General features: G+C 44.4%; 1 protein-coding gene across 1 annotated transcript in view; it reads left to right on the forward strand.

Moving 5' to 3' along the window:
• The window catches only part of Datp (purine phosphoribosyltransferase family protein Apf), a 96,543-nt gene that overhangs the window by 48,333 nt on the left and 23,666 nt on the right, over nt 1-24,544 (forward strand). The window contains exon 2 of the mRNA XM_068362744.1: nt 7,500-7,616. Coding sequence (XP_068218845.1) covers nt 7,505-7,616 — 112 coding nt within the window. The 5' untranslated portion in view covers nt 7,500-7,504. The remainder of the gene's footprint in view (nt 1-7,499; nt 7,617-24,544) is intronic.

The raw sequence follows: 24,544 nt of genomic DNA on the forward strand, positions 1-24,544 counted from the left end.
ATGTGAATGCTCCATGTGACTTTCACAACCTTTCTCCTGCAAGACGTGACCCACAGGAACTCAATACGATCTCTATCGGTCTGGTGGTGGCTGCACAACAGCTGGTTGTATACCTCAAGCTCCTTATTGGACAAGTAGCAGAAGGTTGAGGGCACTGTTACCCAGTTTTAGTCTGCGTGAATGAAAAGATTTGACTGGCTCTTATTCTTTTCTTTATCCTACCCTCTCGTGGGGAAAGCAGCATCCTGGGTTCTCTGCATAAGGCGACCTCAAACCACTGTAGGTAAACCATGCTCCCTTGTGTACCTAGTATTAAGCTAATACTGTTGCGTCCCCATACCCTGGCGAGGGGGTATTGGGAAAGTCTTGGTTACATCAGGTTTTTAAATATTTAACTTAGCCGGTGAATATATAGCTGCAACTCTGTTGCTCGACAGACAAACTCTACGGAAAAAACTCGCCAGCGATCGCTACACAGGTTGCGGGTGTGCCCAACAGCGCCATCTGTCGACCAGATACCCAGCTCTTATGTAAACAAAGACTCAATTTTCTCTCTGTCGACGTGTCGACAAGACGTACTTTACTCGCTGTTGCTAAACTGGAGTTTTTCACATCATATTGGTGAAGTACTATATTCTGGTTTTGAGCTTTCGCAATGCAGGTGTTTTATCTTCATCTTAAATCTTGAACTCGTTTTGGATAGATTTAATTATGGTGACAAAGAGAGTATGGACTTTCTTTCACTTTTAAATGGCCGACCCTTCCCTTAGACGGAAGTGTGTTTAGGCTTTTAGTAATTATCTTATCACGTTATAAATTATTTATAGATTTTCCTCTATATATTTTATATCTCTCCGCCTTTATTAGGCCTCTTCGATTAACTTTCCAATTATTATAAACATATAAAAATAAATTTTAATGTTTTGTTTATATGCGACCTTTCCTGAGAGTAGGCGGTCCTAACTTGGAAACCGAAGTTAATCAACGTTGAGCCCTTTATATCGTAAATAGCTTTTAAAGAGCTAAGGATTTAAAACTTTTTAAATGTAATATTTTATGAAAGAATTTCTTTGATAGTCTTCGTACTGTTTTCAAAGATGAACTAACGTTTAGTTTATTTATGCTACGCAGTTGTTGACGTTCAGGACGTTCAACATGCGCTCTATCGTTACGATAGAGAGAGAGTGTATCACGGTTTCACTTTGCAGTAAGAGTAAATCGATTCTGACGTTTTGTTCATTCTTTCTTAGCTTAAATGTTTTAAATTCTATTTTAAAGGAACTTTTTATTTGAAAAACCTTTCAGTTTTTTCCTTTAGTCAAATAACATGTTTTTTTGACGAAATATAATTGGGCTCTTCTCTTAGGTGCGAAATCAAGAGAGAAAGAGAGAGAGAGATAGAGACGGAGGGAGAGAGAGGAGAGAAAACGTTCCGTTCAAGCGGGTAACGTTGTTCTCGAGTTACTCTCGTCCCTAGTCTCTGTACGGGGAGGAAGGATAAAACGTTTTTAGTTTTTTATTCTCGTCCCCAGGCTATGTGCGGTGAGAGATTGAAAACGTAGTTTATATGAACTAGTGTTTAGTCTCTTTCCCAGCCACTGAATTTTTTATCTTAAAATATGTTTTCTGTTTTTTGCTGGTATTAATGAGCTTGCATTATACGACTGATTTCGCAATTACTACCTTTTAATGAAGGGTAGAATTGCGTGTTTCAGGTAGAAATCAGTAAAAGTTTTTATTTCAGTGAAATAAGTGCAAAACAGAAAATCGAAGTGATAAAGTGATATGCGCAAAGTGTTACAGTGTTGCGTCCGAGGGTTCGTCTGTTCGTGCCTGTCGTTCACCTAGTCCGGGACCTCTTGCAAGCTCCCAAGCCCAGGGGAGAAGTAATGTCGAACGACTTATGGGTTCGAGAGGCCTTGATCAACGAACAGACGTTTCCCTCTATGGTATCGGGTGTATCTTACCAAGATCTCCCCTACCATAAGACGAGAGAGACGAATTTTCTCCTCGTCATCCGAAGGCTTTTCGCATAAGAAACCTGTCACAAGGTTTCGAAGCCCTTAAGCGAAAGTCAGTCCTTTCAGGACAGGTCCAGCGTCCTGGCTACAGCCATTAGGACAGCTCTGACCCTATGCAGTCATCGGATAACTGCTCGCCGCCTAACAAAAGCGTAACACAGACTCCGAGAGTCTTTTTTGGTTGGCAAAGTGTTGCGGTCACAGACGTTACCCTCGTCTCTTACCACAACCATTTCCGTTGATCCTTAATGGGTTGTACGGCAAGACGTGCAGAATATGCTTGCCTCCCTTATGGAAGACTATTCTGCCGATTAGTCCGTTGAGTCTAGCCGTTTATCTCATCGATATCCTGGCTTTCAGCCAACCTAACGTTCCTTTGTGCTTCCTGTTGACGTTGGCGTAGCTAAGTCACGTCAGTCAGGTTGTTTAGAACCACACTCGATGCGGTCTCGTGTGGATTTTCAGCCGCATTTGGACGTTAGGCCACTTGCTGATGCTCCTGTTGACGTTCAAGACGTTCGCTAACAATCGGAGTTGACTTGTTTTGACGCTGTGCGTCAACCTCCGCATTCTAGAGTTGTTTTGACTGCTCAGTCTAGGCAGTCAAAGCGAGTGGACGCTGTGCGTCCTCACGCACCTGTTGTGGTTGACAGTTCAGTTGTTGACAGTTCACAGACTGTCAAGCAGTTACATGACGTTGCGTCCTGGTCCGCTACTAATGCACCAGTGAGTGTGGACTCTGCTTGTAAAGCATTGCCACCACGGTAGGTCTCTCCCTTGCTTGAGACTCAGCTTTTATCGGACAAGGTTCCTGTAGATGAGGAAGTTGCTGTTCCCCCTCCTACTGATATTACCTTGAGGACTCTGTCAGATGGAGAGGAGCCTAAAGCTGCTTAGCCCTTTATGGACTTTAATTAAATCATGATGATTTTTTTTAAGGATCTTTGTCCGGATCTTTTTGTAACTGCTGCTCCTCGTTCGCCTAAACGTCAGAGCTTACACTAGGCTTAGCTACTTCGAAGCCGTTGTTTTTAAGCTAGTGCTCTCTCGCTCTCCTAGAGAGCTTTACGTTTGCTAGGCGACTGGTTTATCACCAGGAGGAGTTTGGGGGATACAGCCTTTGCTTTCCCTTCTTTTAAACTGGCTTATAGAGCGAGAGTCTGATATGACACGAGAGAAGTTCTCGGCTTGGGAGTTCATGCCTCTGCCCAGATAGACTTCTCAAATCTCGTAGACTCTCCCTGGTGCCTGGCCAGGAGACGCTCCAAGATTTTTACAGGTCAACTTCACAGCTGTTTTCGAGCCTTTGAAGTTTTGCTGTACAATTATGTCATGCATAAACAAGGCTTTCAGGGATGGAAAGCGGTACCGCCTCAGTCGCTAACCCCGTCTGTTGCCGCACCTGCTCCCGTAGACCCTAAATGGGCTTTGCTGCAAGCATGCAGTCCAAGCTTGCGTCCTTGATAGAGGACTTTAATGCGGAGAAGGTTGCTGCCGAACCTTCTGGCCAACAACCTTCCAACCGGTCGGTTGTGCGCCCTGTTGACGCTGAGGTAACCTTCTCGCGTCTGCCAGTTGAGGTGGTTCCTCCACCGATGCGACCCAGTGTGGGTTGCCAGCCGCACGTTGACGTTAAGCGACGCTCGGAGGTGGTTGTTGACGTTCAGGACGTTCAACAACCAGCAGAGGTGACTTGTTTTGACGCAGTGCGTCAACCTCAGCAACCCGGTATGGTGTTGACTGCACAACCCAGACGGTCTAGACAGTCTCGGGTGGACGCTGTGCTTCCTCGCGCACCCATGGTTGTTGACAGTTCACAGACTGTGCAGCAGTTCCATGATGTTGCGTCCGGCTCCGTCACGCATGCACCAGTGCGACCGGACTCAGCGAGCCAGACGTTGCCCACTCCGTTGCCGTTTCCTCATCAGTTTTCGGATGAGGAACTATCTGATGAGGACGTTGCTGAACAACAAGACGATCAGCCCCCAGAATAGATCAAGCCCTGCTATCCATCCAGAAGAGGCTGAAGAAGGAACGCTGCTCAGTCAGGCTGTGGATGAGTCTGGTAGGGACGCTGTCATCCGTGGAACATTTTGTGTCACTAGGAAGACTACACCTCCGTCCGCTCCAATACCATCTAGCTTTTCACTGGAAAAAGGACAAGACGCTAGAAGCGGTCTCGATCCCGATTTCCGAAAAGATGAAGTCTTGTCTGATTTGGTGGAAGGACAATATCAACTTAAGAGAGGGTCTTCCCCTGGCTGTTCAGACTCCCAACCACGTTCTCTTCTCGGACGCATCGGACGTGGGCTGGGGCGCGACATTAGACGGTCGGGAATGCTCAGGACTGTGGAACTCGAGTCAGAGGAACATGCATATCAACTGCAAGGAGCTGTTGGCAGTACATCTGGCCTTGAAAAGCTTCAAGTCTCTCCTTCGAGGCAAAGTGGTGGAAGTGAACTCAGACAACACCACTGCCTTGGCGTACATCTCCAAGCAAGGAGGGACCCACTCACTGACGTTGTACGAGATCGCAAGGGACCTGCTCATCTGGTCAAAAGGTCAAGACATCTCACTAGTAACGAGGTTCATCCAAGGCAACTTGAATGTCATAGCAGATTGTCTCAGTCGGAAAGGGCAAGTAATTCCAACAGAATGGACCCTCCACAAGGATGTATGCAAGAGACTTTGGGCCACTTGGGGCCAACCAACCATAGATCTCTTTGCAACCTCGCTGACCAAGAGGCTTCCAATCTATTGCTCCCCAGTCCCGGACCCAGCAGCAATACATATAGATGCCTTTCTCCTAGATTGGTCACATCTAGATCTCTACGCATTCCCACTGTTCAAGATTGTCAACAAGGTACTGCAGAAGTTCGCCTCTCACGAAGGGACAAGGTTGACGCTAGTTGCTCCCCTCTGGCCCGCGAGAGAATGGTTCACCGAGGTACTTCGATGGCTAGTAGACGTTCCCAGAAGTCTTCCTCTAAGGGTGGACCTTCTACGTCAGGCGCACGTAAAGAAGGTACACCAAAGCCTCCTCGCTCTTCGTCTGACTGCCTTCAGACTATCGAAAGACTCTCGAGAGCTAGAGGCTTTTCGAAGCGATTGCTAGAGCAAGGAGAGCATCCACCATTAGAGTCTACCAATCGAAGTGGGAAGTCTTCCGAGACTGGTGCAAGTCAGTCTCTGTATCCTCGACCAGTACCTCTGTAGCTCAAATAGCTGACTTTCTCTTATACCTGAGAAAAGGACGATCCCTTTCAGCTCCCACTATCAAGGGCTACAGAAGCATGTTGGCATCGGTCTTCCGGCATAGAGGCTCAGATCTTTCCAACAATAAAGATCTTCAAGACCTCCTTAAGTCTTTTGAGACCACTAAGGAGCGTCGTTTGGTTACACCTGGTTGGAATTTAGACGTGGTACTAAGATTCCTCATGTCAGACAGGTTTGAGCCGCTACAATCAGCCTCCCTGAAAGATCTCACTTTAAAGACACTTTTCCTGGTATGCTTAGCCTCAGCTAAAAGAGTCAGTGAGATTCATGCCTTCAGCAAGAACATCGGATTTTCGTCAGAAAAAGCCACATGTTCGCTACAACTTGGTTTTCTAGCCAAAAATGAGCTGCCTTCTCGACCTTGGCCTAAATCGTTCGATATTCCCAGCTTATCGGAGATTGTAGGCAATGAACTAGAAAGAGTCTTATGCCCTGTAAGAGCTCTTAAGTTCTATTTAAAGCGCACTAAACCTTTACGAGGCCAATCTGAAGCTTTATGGTGTTCAGTTAAGAAACCATCTTTGCCTATGTCAAAGAATGCTTTATCCTACTTTATCAGACTGTTAATACGAGAAGCTCATTCACATCTGAGTGAGGAAGACCAAGCTTTGCTTAAGGTGAAGACGCACGAAGTTAGAGCTGTTGCAACTTCCGTGGCCTTTAAGCAAAATAGATCTCTGCGAAGTATAATGGACGCAACCTATTGGAGAAGCAAGTCAGTGTTCGCGTCTTTTTATCTAAAGGATGTCCAGTCTCTTTACGAGGACTGCTACACACTGGGACCATTCGTAGCAGTGAGTGCAGTAGTGGGTGAGGGCTCAACCACTACAATTCCCTAATTCCATACCCTTTTAATCTTTCTCTTGAAATGTTTTTAATGTTGTTTTTATGGGTTGTCCGGAAGGCTAAGAAGCCTTTCGCATCCTGGTTGATTTGGCGGGTGGTCAAAGTCATTTCTTGAGAGCGCCTAGATTAGGGGTTTGATGAGGTCCTGTTGTATGGGTTGCAACCCTTGATACTTCAGCTCCTAGGGGTCGATCAGCATCCTAAGAGGATCGCGAGGCTCCGTAAGGAAGACGTACTTAAAAGGCAGAGTAATTGTTCAAGTCGACTTCCTTACCAGGTACCTATTTATTTTGTTTTTGTTATTTTGATAACTTCTAAAATGAAATAAAAAACTCTTAGCTCATAAAATGTAAAAATATATTACTGGTCTCTACCCACCATCCTGGGTGTGAATCAGCTATATATTCACCGGCTAAGTTAAATATTTAAAAATGATATTTTAATTATAAAATAAATTTTTGAATATACTTACCCGGTGAATATATAAATTAAATGACCCTCCCTTCCTCCCCAATAGAGACGCAGTGGGATGAGGAGAAAATTGAGTCTTTGTTTACATAAGAGCTGGGTATCTGGTCGACAGATGGCGCTGTTGGGCACACCCGCAACCTGTGTAGCGATCGCTGGCGAGTTTTTTCCGTAGAGTTTGTCTGTCGAGCAACAGAGTTGCAGCTATATATTCACCGGGTAAGTATATTCAAAAATTTATTTTATAATTAAAATATCATTTTTCCTACATAGACTCGGAATAACTTTACCTAGACAGTCACACTTCTGCACGTCTCAACACACAGCTTGCGTAGGCAGCGGACCTTGCCTAGCAAGGTTTTAGCGAGGGCAGGGACTCCTTATTTTTGAGTACTAACATACTCAGATTAGGAACCCCCGGGTAAAACCAAAAGCCAGATTGGCAGGGACGTTCACCCTTCCTAATGGGTGAGTCACCCCTAATAAATAGCATGGTTTGTATTCCAGTTACGGAACAAATGACAAATTCGTAGATAATTTGTATTTTTCCTAACTATACGAACCTTAGCTATTTATACAAACTTGGCCGCCATCCCTATCCCCCTTGAAGTCCTACCTCCGAGCAAAGTGACTAAATCACAGGTGTGTGAACAGGAGTGGTAGCAAGCTACCCTCGCCCTACCCCCGCTAACTAGCGGTGTGGGTAGCTAACCCTCGCTAAATTTTAACGGGTCGTCATTTCAGCTCCGCCAAAAGTATAACCCCTAGTAAATAGCTAAGGTTTGTATAGTTAGGAAAAATACAAATTATCTACGAATTTGTCATATTTTGATAGTTATTTCTGTGCATTTAAAGGTCTTTGATTTTTATTGATTTTTTTTTTCATAGAGAATATGGCAGAGTTACGAGCAGCTGGTCTTATAATCTTTCGACGAATGGCGGCAGAAATAGAGTATCTATTAATGCAAACTTCGTATGGAATTCATCACTGGACTCCACCAAAAGGTGATTTACTCATTATCTTGGATGTTGGAATTATTTAGGTACAGTTCTTTGATTTTCTAAAGCTATTATGTTGAAGTTATGATGCTAGGACTTTAGCTAAATTATGTACTGTATGCCATTTGTAAGTACATGAAAACAAACCCTTTCTGAGTCGGGGTACCTTAACGTGGTGAAAGGTTTTGTGTATTACCATGATCAGCAAAGCTGTACTAGTCAGGGCCACCATACTAGGTTGGTTTGTTGTTAGCGATCAGACAAGTCTTTCACTATTGCCAATCTGCAGTTGGCTAGCATGGTGATGAAAATTGGCCAAACCCCAGACAGGACTTAAGGACATATCTGAGGCCTTTGTCCTCCAGTGGACTAGAAAACAGCTGCATATTTTATTGTTAAATACAAACTATCATCCCTTAGTAAGAGTATGGATTCAGTTAAGCTAGAAACAGTCTTTTAAACTTTTAATGAGGCAGTTGTAATTGCTAGCTGCCAGGTAAAGCAATCCTCACTTTGAGTTTAACTGCAGCTCAGTACAGATGTACTGCTCTGCTGCTGCATAAACTGGCTGCTTTAATCTTTTGCTATTGTTTTGAAAGAAATTTTCAGGTAGATATCAAAGGAAGAAGACAAGGATACACACTTGTTTCCTGATAAACAATATATGCATTCCCAGTATTCACATCAGAAATTTTAAATACAGTAGTACATTACTGTAATTTGTATTTGTTCTTATATGTTGCAATACAAACCTTTAACCTTTAATAGGTAGGAATATAACTTCAGTGAAGCTCGAACTGCCATTAAGTTTTTTAAGCGTTAAACATTGCCTGCTTTTGGGTGGCTGGTAGGCCCTGCTCACCCAGCAGGTAGTGTAGGTAGCATAACCTACCTTCACTTTGACTTTGGATGCAGTGGTGTACTGTACTGACATGCTCTCCCCACATATTGTCTATGTTTGTTACTATGCGTATATAAGCCTTTCATCCTTTAAAATAGGGAATGTCTTCATCATAGTTGGTTTGGCATCAATGACCTTCGATGTGAGGATGCCAGAAAACTCAAAATCAATCAATTAATACAATCCATCAATCAGCGTAGCTGGAACAGCTGTTGAATTCGTTAACGAGGAAGTAAATACCTGCCTGTCGAAGACTCTTCACTTTTGTCTTAGACTGCAACGAGTACAGACGCACAGTACTACTGTATTGTGTTCCATCCATGGTTATTTATTCTGTTTCTTATACCTTTTAGTTTACCTGCGTATATAGTAATGAAATAAAGTAGGATTGCAAACCAGTGATTAATCCAATCACTACTGAAGGGCATAATTGTTTACAATTATTCCCCCCCTTTTTTTTACCAAATGTAGATCATAGCTTCCCATAGGTGAGCCTTTGTGTTTAGGAGTGAGAAGACCAAGTCTTCCCTGGTTTTATTCTTGGTGAGCCCATGAATTTCTGGACACTGTTAACACTTTGCTCTCCTCTTCAAGAATGCAATTCGATTAGCTTCTGGTTATACGCTTCTGTCTTGGATATGCGGAGTATGTTTCAGGAGCACCTAGAACTCAGATAAACATTGAGGAGTTTTTCAGGTTTTGTGGAGTGTGAGCTGATCGCTGCACTCCACCACCAACAAGTGACCTGCTTTCTTAGGTCTTGCAGGTAGGCCCTTGATATATTTTTGAAGGAGCAAGTAGCTAAGGTTACTTTGAGCCCATGACCCCAATGCCAGTACCTCATTGGTGACACCAGTGATTTCAATGCCAGCAGTGTCATTGACCCCGTTACCAATGACCCCTTTGGTGATCCCTATATGCAGTGCTCCCTAAGTGTGTCACCCCTAGTGCCTGTTACCTCTGTTCCTGTCACCCCTGCCTTCTGCCTGTGGTTCTCTCTCGCTCTATGCCTGTAATAAGTGTTTTCCAGTTATGATTCCTGTTGGAGCAACCAGTGGGGTTTCTTCCCCGGGGATATAGCTTTGTCATCGAAGGTCACTCAGACCTCTACTCTTCTCCTTGCAGAGCCTGAGGTGAGGGCTGGTAAGAGGAAAAATTGTGCATGTTCCTCTTTTTCTTTAAACTTCTCTTCCTCTTTGACTTCTCATATTGATTCTGATGCTTCATAGAAGATGAAGAAGTACAAGAGAGTCTGGAAGGCCAATCATAACTACCGTATATGGAGAGGGCTCCCTACGGTACCACCTCTTTCAAAGGGGAGTGGACGACAACCAAGTGGTACCGTGGCCTTGGGCTTTTTCTCCTTAGTCCTAGTGCATGGGCTGGAGCTAGTACTAGGACCTTTACCTTTAAGTTACACTGCTTGCTTCAACCAATCCATAAGTTCTAGGTCAAAGATCAAAGTGACGGTAGCACTACCTGTTGGGTGGGTGAGACTTATCTTCCACTCAGCAGTCAGTTGTTTATCTTGTTAAAAACTTAACTAATGTGGCTTGTTGCTCAATCTACAGGAGGTACGGAAAATTATTTTAAGATCTGCAAATTTCTTCAGAGGAAGGTAGGAACGATTGCACCTGAAGATATATCTCGATTTGGTAAGAAAAATTACTTGATAAATGCCAAGTCATACACACACTTTGTTATATTGTCCAATTTAAAGACAGACAATGTTGATATAAAGTTGGACATCAAGCCCCATCTAAACTTTAGCCATGGAAGGGGAGTGGTTTTCAATAGAGATCTATATGAATTTATGAAAGAGATATTGGCTATGTGTCCATTATCAGTGTGGAAAGTACATCAATGATTATCCTTACTTTGCAGGATGCTGATGTACCTTTCCATATTGACATAGAAAATGGAAGGATTAGTGTTCGACCTTTTAAGCAGAAGCCAATGCAATGTTTTAATTGCTTTATATTGGGGCATCCTTCCAAAGTTTGTAAGAAGGATAAAATTTGTAATACTTGCTCCAATCTTTACAATAGAAAATGTACACTTGAGGCAAGGTGCTTCAGCTGCAACTCTAATCATAAATATAATGATAGGAGCTGCCAGTTATATAAGTTAGAAGAAGTTATCCTCAATAAATCAATTATTGAACATGTAAGCGTAGTGCATGCCAAAAGAGATTATTAGATAAATCGACCACCTATGCAAAGACATTAAAAATGAGAAAAAGTTCTTCGGGAGTAGCCTAACCCACCTACTACTGTAAGTAGTTCTCGAAAAAGAAATTTACCATCTACTGATGAAGTGCTGCATAAAAAGGCAAGAATATCTCTTCTTAAAGATTTACCATTATCTTTCAACAAAAAGACATTGCCCACCACTATCCAACCTTAATCCCCCATTACAAAGGATAGTACTAACCTGTCCCAGGCCATGTCCTTCCCTGATTTAATGGAAATCCACTTGAAACCAAGTTACCAGGTCCACCTGTAGTGGGGAAGGTACAAAAACCTGGTAGCTCCCCACCTATTAATCGGAAAAGAGAGAGACCTCTAATTGCCAGGTCGTTGATCACTAGCTTACTGACAGTCGTTCACTAGTCCGCCCATCGCCAATTTTTAGCTCATCTTCCACCAATGAGAAATTATCAACCGACTGATCGCTAGATCACCGTTTGCTGATCGCCAGCTCGCCGATCGCCAATTGGTAGCTCATCTTTCTCTGATCATTGACCTCTAGTCTCGCCAATTGCTAATGATATCCGATCGCCGATTGCCAGGTCATTTTTCTTTGATCATCGACCTCAGCTCGCAGATCTCTGACCAGCCAATCGTCAGCTTGCTTATCTCTAGCTCGCCGATCGCCAGTCCTCGATCGAACGCTGATCGTCAGTGGCTCACCAATCACCAACTGATGATCATTAAAACCATTCTGCTGTCTCTCAGGGCTCTACAAGCCGATCGTCAACTCGTTAATCGCCAACCTTTCTTGGCTGACTGACCAGATAGCCTTCATCTGCCTGTCAGTTACCATCTTTGGCTCACAGATCGTCGATTCACCGATCGTTGGCAGTTCGCCGTTCACCAGCAGTTCATCACTCAGACTTATTAGTCAACCTCTGCCCGTGGTTCCCTAGATAGGAAGGCAAACAACACACTTTTCGCTACTCGCCGTTTGCCATTACACCAATCCACTAAAGCGATCGGCAGGTGATCGACTGCCCCCCTCAGCGGCTTGTCGACAGGTGACTACTTGCGAGCACGCTCCAACTGCACAGTAGCCACAATACCCAGCAGTTGACCATTGGTTAACATTCCCCCGACCGATGCTGTTCTAAGGAATAGCATCAATCCCGTCAGGGCGCATGGTAGGGTCAAGCGTTTCCTTACCCACTTCTATCAAAAAGGAGTTCTCTCCCAGGGAAGAATCCTTACACAGGGTATTGCATCCCATCCTTTCCTCCACGAGTCAAGACCCCAGCATCAACAATCTCTCATGTGAAAGGATCCGCAAGGAGCTGTCCCTTTGGGTCGATGTCCACACCATGTTGGAGAAGTACGGACAAGGGGTAAGACCACAGGTCTTCGTGTGGGTGCTGGACCTAAAGTACGCATACTTCCAGGCCCAAACCATCCATCTTCTAGGAAGTATCGGAAATTCTGGCTAGACAAACAAGAAATACCAGTTCAGGGCACTGTGCTTCGATCATTTCACAGCACCCATTCGGGGCTCACAGGATTGGCTTCCATCTCCTCCGTTTTTTGGATGACTGATTGACCCTAGTAGACTCGGTGGTAACCTTGCGTTATCACCGGAACTTCTGAAGTCTTTTTACCAAGATCGGGTGATCATGGTAAACCTTTGGAAGTCTTCCCTACTTCCCTCTCAGAAGACTGGTATATTGGGCTATTTCTCCTCGGACACCTATCATTCCTGGCCTATCTAGCTTCCTACGGCCGCCTCAGGATTCGTTCTCTCCTGTGGCAGCTTGAGTCCAATTGGAATCAGGCCTTCAATTCCCTGGACATTCTGATCACCATGGGACCAGAAGCTTGGACGAACCTCAAGGGATGGGTTTCAGTCGAGAATGTACGGAGTGGTGTAACCTTCTCATCCTTCCCCACCCCTCGGACTTGATGCTGTGCTTAGACACAGCAAAAGAAGGGAGGAAGGACCATAGTGCTGCACCACAGGCCTCAGGCCTCCAGAGAGAGTCCAAAAGTATCCTTACTTGAATCTCTTAAGAGATGAAGGCCAACTTTCCAGTCCTTCAACAGCCTCATCAGTTCCTAATGGACCACTCAGTAGTGTGATGAGCAACAACACCACTTAGGGGCTGACATCAACAAGCAAGAGGGAACTTGCTCGCAGCCTCTTCCCATCTAACAATATAAATACTAAGATAGGCCAAAGTCCGCTTGTTACCACTATCAGCCCGCTTCATTCCAGACTAGAGGAATGTGCTCGTCAGTAATCTATGCACAGCATCTCAGATGAGGTGTACCGAATGGTCCTTGGATCACCTTGTAGCCCACAAAGTCCTGACATTACGGGGTTCTCCAACTCTGGATCTGTTCGGAATACCTTGAACCTCAGGCTTCCGCTGATCCCCAGTCCTAAACCCCAAGGCTCTCTGGCAAGAAGCATGCCAAAAACGGTGGGTACAACAATAATGTTTACGTCTCGTCCCTGTTTTTGTCTGAAGAGAAGGATACTCAACAAGGTTTGAACATTGGTCAGCCTCTCAATGGCTCTCGTAGCTCCACTATGGCATTACACAGAATGGTTTCCAAACCTTCTGCAGTTCCTGATAGAGCCTCCAAGAGAACCCTCTCCACGTCACAGACAACCACACTTTGACATCTACCACAAGCTATAGCTTTGCTATGATTGTAAGCCTGGAGATTACTCAGCACCTCCTCTCTCAGAGAGACTTTTCACAATAAGTTGCGAAGAGGTTGTCTGGATATCTGAGGAATTCCTCAGCATCAGACTACCAGGCAAAGTATAACGTCTTCTGTGGTTGGTTTCATGGGAAAGCGTATCTCTCCACTCGATACCTCTATTCCAGCAATAGCGGAATCCTCGTGTATATGCAGGAGAAAAAGACCCCCTTTTCAGTTTCAGCATTGTCAACCTTGAGCCTCGCCTTCAAATTGAAAGGAAGGGACATCCCCTCATCGCTAGATCTTTCCTAACTCATGCAGACTTACAAACTTGCCTTTTCCCAGTCGGAATTGAGACCTCCCTCTCGGAACATGGTGCGAGTTCTCCGGTCTCTAAGGAGACCTCCTACGGTCTATTTCACCAGGCAACTAATTTTCAACTGGTTTAGAAGACAAGTGTTCCTACACACTTTGACAGCAGCCAAACGAGTCAAGGAACTTCATGGTCTCTCTTTTAACGTCGCCCATTCATGAGAAGGGTGAAAGGCAACGTTCAGTTTCGTCCCTGAGTTTGTTGCCAGACACAGTATCCAGAGGTGACGGATCCTAGACAACAAATCTCCACTCAGTAACTGACGATCCAGATCATCTGTTACTCTACCGCGGTGAGGTTTGAGGCTCTACCTCAAGAGAACGGGAACAGCCCACCCGGGTGCCTTCTCTTGTCATCAGGACTGGGAGAAACAAGAGGAGAATCACTAAAACATCATCTCTGCTGGATTCACAGAGTCATCAATTACGCTCTGAATTCAGATCCTCGTCCAACACGTCGACCCACGATGTCGGGGGCATAGCTATGCCCCTGGCCCTTCTAAAGAGATTACTCTGTGATGCAAGTTCTACAAGCAAGGGTGTGAATGCTTCAGGTAACTTTCACAACCTTTCACCTGCAAGACGTGACCCACAGGAACTCGATACGATCTCTATAGGTCCTGTGGTGGCTGTACAACAGCTGGTTGTATACCTCAAGCTCCTTATTGGACAAGTAGCAGAAGGTTGAGGGCCCTGTTACCCGGTTATAGTCTGCGTGAATGAAAAGGTTTGACTGGGTCTTCATCCTCCCCTCTCTTGGGGAAAGCAGCATCCTGGGTTCTCTGCCTAAGCTGACCTCAAACCACTGCAGGTAAACTATGCTTCCTTGTGTACCTTAGTATTAAGCTAATACTGTTGCGTCTCCATACCCTGGCGAGGTGGTATTGGGAAAGTCTTGGTTTTAACAGTTTTTCTTACAAAAAGACTTGGAATAACTTTACCCAGATAGTCACACTTAGAAATATCTCAACATACAGTTTCCGTAGGCTGCGTACCTTGCGTAGCAAGGTTTTAGTGAGTACTAACATACCCAGATAAGGAACCCCCGGGTAAAGCCAAAAGCTAGATTGGCAGGGCTGTCCACCCTTCTTAATGGGTGAGTCACCCCTAAATCAATAGCATAGGTTTGTATTCCAGTCACAGAACAAATGACAATTTTATTGCAGTGTCTTACCGAACAATTATATAGCTGTAGGTTCCCTACGACGGCAGACAATAGATTCAAAACTACCGCGGTGGCGCCGCCATCGCTGATGTAGGTGACGTCATCTCCCTCCACTCGAGGGAGCTATAGGTACAACTGACCAGTTAACCTCAGTTCGTTCTCTGCCGGCTTCTGGTGAACATCGGTGGTCGGTGCAGACTTTTTTCTTCATTTGTTGGGGAGCATCATCTCTCCAATGTCGGTGAAGTATTCAAACTCCGTGTTGTAGGATTGAAGCTGAATTTTCTTTTCTACAATTTTGTGGTCATACCATCATGTCGGACTCTAGTCCTTCAGTAGTTAGGTTTTGCGCCGGAGGGTGCAAAACTAGGTTAGTTAAATTCATTTATGATTCGCACACTAAGTGCATTAAGTGTAGGGGTTGCGAGTGCTCTAAAGAATTGACTTGTGATGAATGCAAGGATTGGAGTGAACAACAGTGGAAAGTTTTTGTTTCTCACTTGGGGAAAGTAATTAAGGATAGGAAGAGGAAGGCGGCTCTTAGAGCTGAAAATAAGTCTAGTTTAGCCTCTTCTGTTTCGTCTATCGAAGCACCTGTTCCTATTCCTTTTCCTTCTCCTCTCATTATGTCTCCGATCTTGAGTCCTCCTTCTCCTGTTCGTGCAACTCCTTTGCCAACTTCCCGTGGAGTTTTCCTGACACCATTGCCAGTGTCGAATCTAAATTTGAAAAGAAATTTGATGTTTTAGCTAATACGGTAATGCAGTTAGGATTATCTGTAAAGTCTTTTTTAGGAAAGACTTCTAGTGAAGTGAAAAGTGTCAGTTCAGTGCAGTCGAAGAGGGTGGCTGTTTGTCCCGATAGTTCTCCTAGGCGAAGGTCACCGTCCCGCTCCCCCACCTCGGGGAGAAGACATACCGGAGGTCCAAGAGAGACTGTCGGGGTTTGCCCACAGACAGTCACTTCCTCAGTCGATCCTGTGGTGCGACAGCAGGATTCGACTAAACACCATTGGAAAGGTGTGTCGTTTGGTGACCAGTTATCGACAGAGTCGAGTGATTCGACCCCGGTTAGACGTCGTAAGTCGAATGATTAGCTTTCGGTTAGACGTCGTAAGTGGCATGATTAGCTTTCGGTTAGACGTCGTAAGTGGTATGATTCTTCAGTATCACGTCCGTTGAAGAGGTGTTCTCTTTGCCTCCTTTGAAAAGGAACAGAGAAGTAGATATCGCTCGCCCATTGTGTAGCATAGCTACGTGGACTTCGTCTCGTATTCTTACGACAGCGACAGCTGCCTTCGACTCGGTTGTGGAACGACTGATTCTGAGTTCATCGAGATCTGTGACTCATCAAACTGTCGAACCTTGTCCTTCGACTTCGCATGCGACAGATAATTGGCCTGGCGCGACACCTCCGGTGTCGATCGTGTCGAAATCCACGACTCCAGTTGCTTCGACTTCAACACTAGAAGAAGAGAATTTAGTTCCGTTATGTCGACAGTTGCAAGAACTGATGAACTGGATGAAAGTAGATAAACAAGGTACGAAGAACAATGAGTCGAATCAAGAACCGTCTCTATCGCCTATCTCTTCGGATGACGAGGAGAACTTAGAAACGGACACTATTCCTCTCTCGTGTTATTCGAAGCTTTTATGCTACCTTCTCGACATGTATCCGGATTACTTCGTAGCAGCCCCTCCCAGGTCGCCTGCTTCCATTTTCCTGATGAGAAGAAAGAATGTCGATTCTCTTCTCTCGAAGCTCGTTCTTTCCAAGCCTGCTAAACATTCGCTTCGTGATATAGAAGATTGGTTGAAGGTCAAGAGAGGTCTTGGGAAAGCAACTTTTGCTTATCCTCCGTCAAAACTTATTAAGAAGAGGTACAGGTTCTATGTAACCGGGGAAGCCCCTTCTATGGGAGTGTCTGCCTCCTCTCAGGGGGACTTCTCTGGCTTGGTGGATGCAAATAGGAGATCCGCGTTTGCAGCAGCTAAAATATTCCTTACATCGCCCGAGTTAGACCATTTGGTAAAGAATGTTTTCAAGGTTTTAGAAATTATGAGTTTCTTGGACTGGACGATCGGAGCTCTCACTACGAAAATAGAGGATTGCTCTACTCTTCAGGAAGACCTGGCATCGGACTGGCTTGGGGTTTTGTCATGTGCCGACAAATCAGTTCGGGATGGTTGCGATGAACTGTCTTCTCTCTTTGCATTCGGGACTCTCAAGAAAAGACAGATCTGGTGTTCGTTTTTTTCGAAAGGAGTCGCTTCATCTCAGAAGTCCGCCCTTTTGTTTTCTCCTCTCGACAAGGATCATCTTTTTCCAGAAGAAATAGTGACCAAGATTCTTTCCGCACTAGAGAAGAAGTCTACTAATGACTTGCTTGCACAGTCTTCTAAGCGGATTAAACCCTCGACTGTTGCGACTAACACCTCGGTATCACCTTTGCAGGAGAAACCCTTTCGAGGGGGTAGGTCTAGACCGTTCGTCAGGCCTCGATTTAATTTACAACACCCAACCAAGTCCTCGACCAAACCCGACACGAAATCATCCAAGTGATTCTTCAATCCTTCATGCTCCAGTAGGGGGCAGGTGGAGCCTTTTTTGGGAGGAATGGAGTCGCATAGGGGCAGAGCCCTGGGTGACACAAGTCCTCCGGTTCGGTTACTCCATTCCTTTCAAAGGAATGTTCCCCTCACATTACCTGCCTACTCGCCAGGCTCGGAGAAGTTGGTAGTCTTAACCAGAGAAATAGAGATTCTCGTACAGAAGGCGGTCATAGAGGAGATAAGCGACAGACCATCCCCGGGGTTTTTACAACCGTCTGTTCGTAGTCCCAAAGTTATCGGGGGACTGGAGGCCCATACTGGATGTAAGCCCACTGAATTTGTTCGTCCAGAAGACCAAATTCAATATGGAAACGACTCGTTCAGTGTTGGAATCCCTTCAAGGGGACTGGATGGTATCCCTGGATATGCAGGACGCATATATCCTCATTCTGATTCATCAGAACTCCAGGAAATATCTTCGGTTTGTGTTCATGGGCAAGATCTACCAGTTTCGAGCTCTTTGCTTCGGCCTCTCGACAGCACCGCAAGTATTTACGCGAGCGTTGATTCTTCTGGGAAAGTGATTACACCTGGTCAGGTTACGCTGATCCCTCGATTTGTAAGGGAAAAATGAACGTGTTGGCGGACGGACTAAGTCGCCTTCTTCAAGTACTGCCGTTAGAATGGTTATGTGGCGCGCAGGATCATATTGACGACAACTGGGTGGGCACGAACAACTAATTGAAGTGCACGAACAACTCTTATGACAGAGTTTTCAAACTCTCATCCCGTGAATTGTTCGCGCGCGCCCATCATCATCAAGAGTTTTACTATGATGACAGAGGGATGCCTGCTGCCTAAGGGTTTACGAATCTCTATAGGTAACTATGACACAGTTTCTTTGGGTCCTGGTCACGTAACACGATTCCTGAAAATTCCGTCAGGAATAAGTGACAGAGCTCCTGCGGGTTCTCGGCACAACATTTCCTTAAGGTCGTGAGAAAGGTATTCCAAATAGATTCTGAACCCCTAGGTTCTCATCCGAATTTCTCGGTTTCCGCGATCCAGAGGTTTCTGAAAACTCTATGGTCGACCTCCCCCCTCTACGGGATGGGTCTTCCAAAGGTGTGACTTGTTACGTCACTCTACGCTCCCAGCTGATTACTATATCAGCTAGTCTGATTTCGCCAGCTCCGATCATTTCGTTTTCGAACGAACCACCGTCATCTTTCCTCCACCTTCCCACTTCGAGTGGTTGGGTTAGCAGACGGAAATGAGCGAGGAATAAAAAATTATTTACATTCCAGTTCATTTCCCTGGCAGGCCTTGCCTGATTTAGACGGCAGTTTTTCTCACTAGCGAGAAAGCGTTCGATGGCAACCCCTTCGGGTAAGCGGTCGATGGCAATTATGTTTGGCATTCTTGAAGCAAACTCCCACATACAAGACTTCACCCTTTTCGGGAGACTCGTTCCTGAGAAGTTCTTACAGAACTTCAATGGGTGTTGTTTAAACTTCATGAAGGCCGTAGGCCGTCCTGGAGCATGCGCTCTAGCTAAGACAAAACCGCGAGGCTATTGTCTTAAACTCTGTTCTACTGTTTGATGGATGCAGCCTCCCCCGTCATTGTACCCTGGGTATAACGACTTGCTTTTTACACGATAGGCTTCCGAGACCTTTTTATTCTATCCTTACTGGGTTATTGTTTCGAACAATTAGTCCTGAACGAACGTTGTTAGCTAACGTTGAAAGAACGATAGCAACAGCGTGGGCAACTTTTCATTACGTTTACAAATGTCTCTAACTCCGCCCACAGGTAACCAGACATCCGTTTCTGTGTAATGAACACTGACTAGCTCCTCACATAAAGAGGAGGGGTAAACCAATGGTGAAATGATCGCCTCTATAATTGTATTTTTTGTTTGAGAACATGTTCGCTCTCATTCAAGAAAATATTACAGTTAGTCAACGATCAAAATTCTTTCGGCAATAATGTGGCAGCTTTCAAGAAAAACCTGAAGACTTATCTCTTTGGAAAGTGTTATAATAGTGATCAGGAAACTATTAAGCCTGAATACAATTACTAGCGAATAACTGAAAAGATACAGAGCAAAATATAAACTGGAAAGATATTATTTTCACACATCAAGACCTGCCTGAACAGACTCTTAGTGTCTCATGGAGGGCGAGAAATAAACCCGTAAAAGTAAAAGTAAGTAATGTTGCGATTCGTCACACATACATTATTTGCGCAACTTTTCTAATCCGTGGCCATGAAAATTTGTTCTAAAAAACCTGACAGACTTGATAGGCCAGGAAGAAGAAGAACGACTCTTATGTCCCGTGCGGGCATTAAGATATTATCTCCGCAGAACAGAGTTTTGTGAGAGTTAATTGTAGAAGCACATTCTCAAGTTAACAATGCAGTGTTTCCTTTACTGAGAATGAAAGCACACGAAGTTTGAGCGGTAGCGACTTCTCTTGCTTTTCGACACAACTTGTCACTATCCGCTATCCAGCGAAGTACCTATTGGAGGTCTAAATCAGTGTTTGTGACGCATTATTTGAAAGAAATCGAGACAGTGTTTGAAAATTGTAAGTCTCTCGGTCCGCTTATGGTAGCTGGGATGGTGTTGGGAGGAACAACATAGGGGTTGCTCCCTCTATTAACCTATGTTTTACCTTGTATCAAGGTTGACGAGTTAAAGGGAAGTCTGGGGGTAGAATGTACCTGGAGTACTCACCAGTCATTTTAGTGTTAGTTTTGGTGGGTAAAGGTTTTTATTTTGGTGTAGGTGACAGTTTTTTCATGTTGGTTATTTTCTGGTCTTAGCCCAGGGCAATGGCAATATTTTATTGTATCTTCGTTAAGTCAGCGGTGAACACCATGACTACGAGGATCTTCCCCTCCATGTAGAGGCAATCATTGGTCATATTCCAAGTTCTCTACTATGTAAGATGACCACCGACCAGAGGCAGTATTCTCCTGCAGTAGCTCTCTTACAAGGTAAGGTACAACAGGCACTAACAATGCTTTTGGGCTTACTTTATTTTCAATAATCATATGTTATTGATGAAGTAAAACTTACATCCACAGCCCCCCATCCTTGCAATGGATAATCAGCTATATAATTGTTCGGTAAGACACTGCAATAAAAATGGATTTTCATTATAAAATGAAATTTTATTGCATACTTACCAAACAATTATTAATTAAAGCCCTCCCTCCTCCCCACTAGTGGATGGCTGGGAAGAACAAATTGAGGTTAACTGGACAGTTGTACCTGTAGCTCCCTCGAGTGGAGGGAGATGACGTCACCTACATCAGCGATGGCGGCGCCACCGCGGTAGTTTTGAATCTATTGTCTGCCGTCGTAGGGAACCTACAGCTATATAACTGTTTGGTAAGTATGCAATAAAATTTCATTTTATAATGAAAATCCATATTCGATAATTTTAATGGCTCGTCATTTCAGCTTCACTGGAAGTAATACCCCTAAATAAATAGCTATGGTTTGTATCGTTAGGAAAAATACAAATTATCCACGAATTTGTCATGTTTAAGAGAAAATTACTTTACAGTATCTCCTTTCATGTGGGTGAAAAGATATGTAAAAACGGTGGGTTCCGCTGAGTATTTACCCAGTAAGGAATTTGGGAGATCTCATCTGGCCAACATCATTGAATTTGTCAGTACTAGAAGGGGTTTTGGTAGAGGGGTCAGGGTGGACCAGACCCCTTCTAGGTAGTATTTTTTGGCTCGTTGGATAATTTAGACCCTGAAGAGGAGACGACCTTACTCCATGGATCATCAGATGAGACTTCACTGGGAGGTTACCATTGGATGCTCCCCTGGGGTTTTAGTCAGCTTATCAGGTTGTCTCCAACCCAAAATTCCGTTAGGCAGGTTATCATTCCTTCTGGATAAGGTCAGCTTACGTCCCCTATGAACGCTTCAGTTATTGCTGGATAGTTGAGGCATTGTTCCTCTCTCTGTATGGTGATCGCGCCCAAGGCCCTACTATTCCTGAGAGTCGCGACCTTCTGTCCACCCCTCTTCGGTCCAACCCGAGGACCTGGCGGTGGCTGGACCGTGCGGTTTTAGAGTCGGGTAAAAACTCCAGTGAGGGTGATATCTTCCTATCCAAGTCTTAGGTTTGCTGATGAGGGTGTCTACTATAGATTTTGAGGAAGGGGACCTTGTCTGGAACCCAGGCATATGGCCAGGAATGTATTTGTTTTTACCGAAATCAATTTTCAATGAGGGGCTTTGATCCTCCAGTCAATGATGTGGCATTTAAAAACTTGCTAAGTTCCCTCAGTCATGTTGGTAGATTAGGGATCTATCCCTTAGCACTATGCCACCAGCTTACCCATAAAGAGGTTTTCTTCTAGACCATAGTTTGCTTGTTGCTTCAGTGGTTGGGAAGACACTGCAAAGCCTAATAAGACCCTTCTTAGACAAATGGTCAAGATGGAATTAGAATTGATGAGGGACATGTTGCTGAAAGGAGATTCCACCCTTCCCAAAGAATAAAGTGTCCCTTTTAGGGTGTATCCTAAGAGTTTAAAGGATTTCCAGATCTTTTTCATGAAGTCTTGTGATTGTTCTTTCATTCCAATCCATTTTAGGACAAGTAGAATGTTATGGTCGACTGAATTTGTTTCATCTGGTGTCTCTCATGGGCCCTTTGGAAGTGGGCAGATTGTCACCTCAGCAATGGCTTAAGTGTAAGCTTTACAGAACTATATAAAAGTAAAATTCGAGGTAAGGCACCACAGGTCTGCTGCTTGCATTATGCACATGATATAGAGAAAAAAATATAGATATTTATTTTGAGAGAAAGAAAATAGTGAGACAGTATGGGTCTCCAACAACCATAAGCAGCAACTTAGATATATCTAGGCAGAGCCTCTTAGTATTCAATCTAGAAGATACACAGTAAATATTAAAGTATAAATAGTATACAGTACATATCTTGGCTAATTTCCAATGTATTTTGAATGATTGCTTGCATCAAGATCAAAGGGAATATAAAACAAGGTTTCACATTAGACCTGACTAAATTCTCACTTCTGCATCAGAAAAAAAAAAAAAAAACTTACAGTCCTCGGTGATACACAGTATGTCACTGTTATTCTAAATCCATGAAAATGGATGAGAGTCGAGACCACTTACAATAGTTTTTTTGGAGGCCCCTCCTCTTGGTTGCATAGTCACACACACAAAAAATAAGGTTCAGTATAAGTCATTTCTTTAACAGAAGGATGCTATTCACAATTTATGCGGCAAACTAGTCCAACTTGATGAGTACCAGTTCAATTAACTGCATTAAGAAATGTGTTATTGTTTTATTGCCATTGATGCCAATGTTCATATGTGTTAACAAGTACAGTAATTGAATTTCCAACTTTGGTAAATATGTTGTAATAACAGCACGGCCTACTCCCTGTAGGGCTTTTGGATGGCAACTAGAATTACAATCAAGTTGAGAAGCATTTTGCAGACATTCGACTGTTCTTATAGACAGAAACCCTCAAGCATGCTGGGATTTGACAAAAACATAAATCTTTTAGAGATGAAAGCCATTTCTCTTGTCCTTCAACAGTCCCATCAGTTCCTGGCATGCTACTTAGTGGTGGTGATAAGTGACAACATCACAGTAGTGGCTCATATCAACAAACAAGGAAGTACTTGTTCGCAGCCCCTATCCCATCTAGTAGTAGAAAAACTGAGATGGGCCAAAGTCTGCTCGTTACCGCTATCAGCCCACTTCATTCTACGCTAGAGGAGTTTGCTCGTCGACAATGTGAGCAGTGTATTTTAAATAATGGGTGCCTAATGGTCTTTAGATCATCTAGAAGCCTACAAAGTCCTGACTTTGTGGGATTCTCCAACTGTGGATCTGTTCGCAACAGCCCTGAACTTCAGGCTCCTGCTGCTCCCCAATCCCAGACCCCAAGGCCCTTTGTCAAGATACATTCCAACATTGGTGGGGACAACAACAGTGGGGACAACAACAATGTTTATGCCTTTCCCCCTGTTCTGTCTGATGAAAAGGGTATTCAACAAGGCCAGAACATCTATCAACCTCTCAATGACTCTCATAGGTTCTTATGCAGAATAATTTCTGGGCCTTTTGCAGTTCCTAACGGAGCCTCCAAGAGAACTCCCTCCACAACATGATCTACTCAGACAACTGCACATCGACTTCTACCACAAAACTGTAGCTTCGCTACAACTGCACGCCTGAAGACTACCCAGCACCTCCTCACTCAGAGAGGATTTTCACAAAAAGGATGTCTGGATATCTGCGGAAATCCTCAGCAGCAGTCTATCAGGCAAAGTAGAATGTCTTCTGTGGTTGGTGTCATGGAAAGGGTATCTCTCCACTCGATGCCACTATTCCAGCAATAGTGAAATTATTCTGGTATTTGCGAGAGGAAAGACTCTTTTTTTCAGTTTCAGCGGTGAAAGTTGATCGCTCACCCCTAAGCCTGGCCTTCAAACTGAAAGGAAGGGACATCTCCTCATCACTAGATTTTTCCGTACTCATACAGAATTATGAACTTACCTTTCCTCAATAGGAAGTTAGACCTCCCCCTTGGAACAGGGTTCGAGTTCTCCGGTCTGTAAAGAGGCCACCCTACGAACCACTACACCAGGTAACAGATCTCCACCTGGCTTGGAAGACAGAGTTCCTACTCGCTTTGACCTCGGCCAAACGGGTCTGTGAACTTCGTGGTCTCTCATACGACATTGTCCATTCAAGGGGAGGGGGAGAGGTAACGTTCAGCTTTGTCCTTGAGTTTGTTGCCAAGACAAATAATCCGGTGGTGATGGATCCTAGAATCGACCCCATCCGGATAATGAGTCGCCTCTCTGTTACCGATGTTCCTGATCATCTGTTACTGTGCTCAGAGAGGAGTTTGAGGCTCTACCTCAAGAAAACAGCAACAGCTCACCCCCAGGTGCCTTTGCTTGTCGTCAGCATTGGGAGAGCCAAGAGGAGGATCACCAAAAACACCATCTCTGTATGGATTCAC

This window comes from Palaemon carinicauda, chromosome 39, assembly GCF_036898095.1.
Source record: "Palaemon carinicauda isolate YSFRI2023 chromosome 39, ASM3689809v2, whole genome shotgun sequence".
NCBI classification, from domain to species: Eukaryota; Metazoa; Arthropoda; class Malacostraca; order Decapoda; family Palaemonidae; genus Palaemon; species Palaemon carinicauda.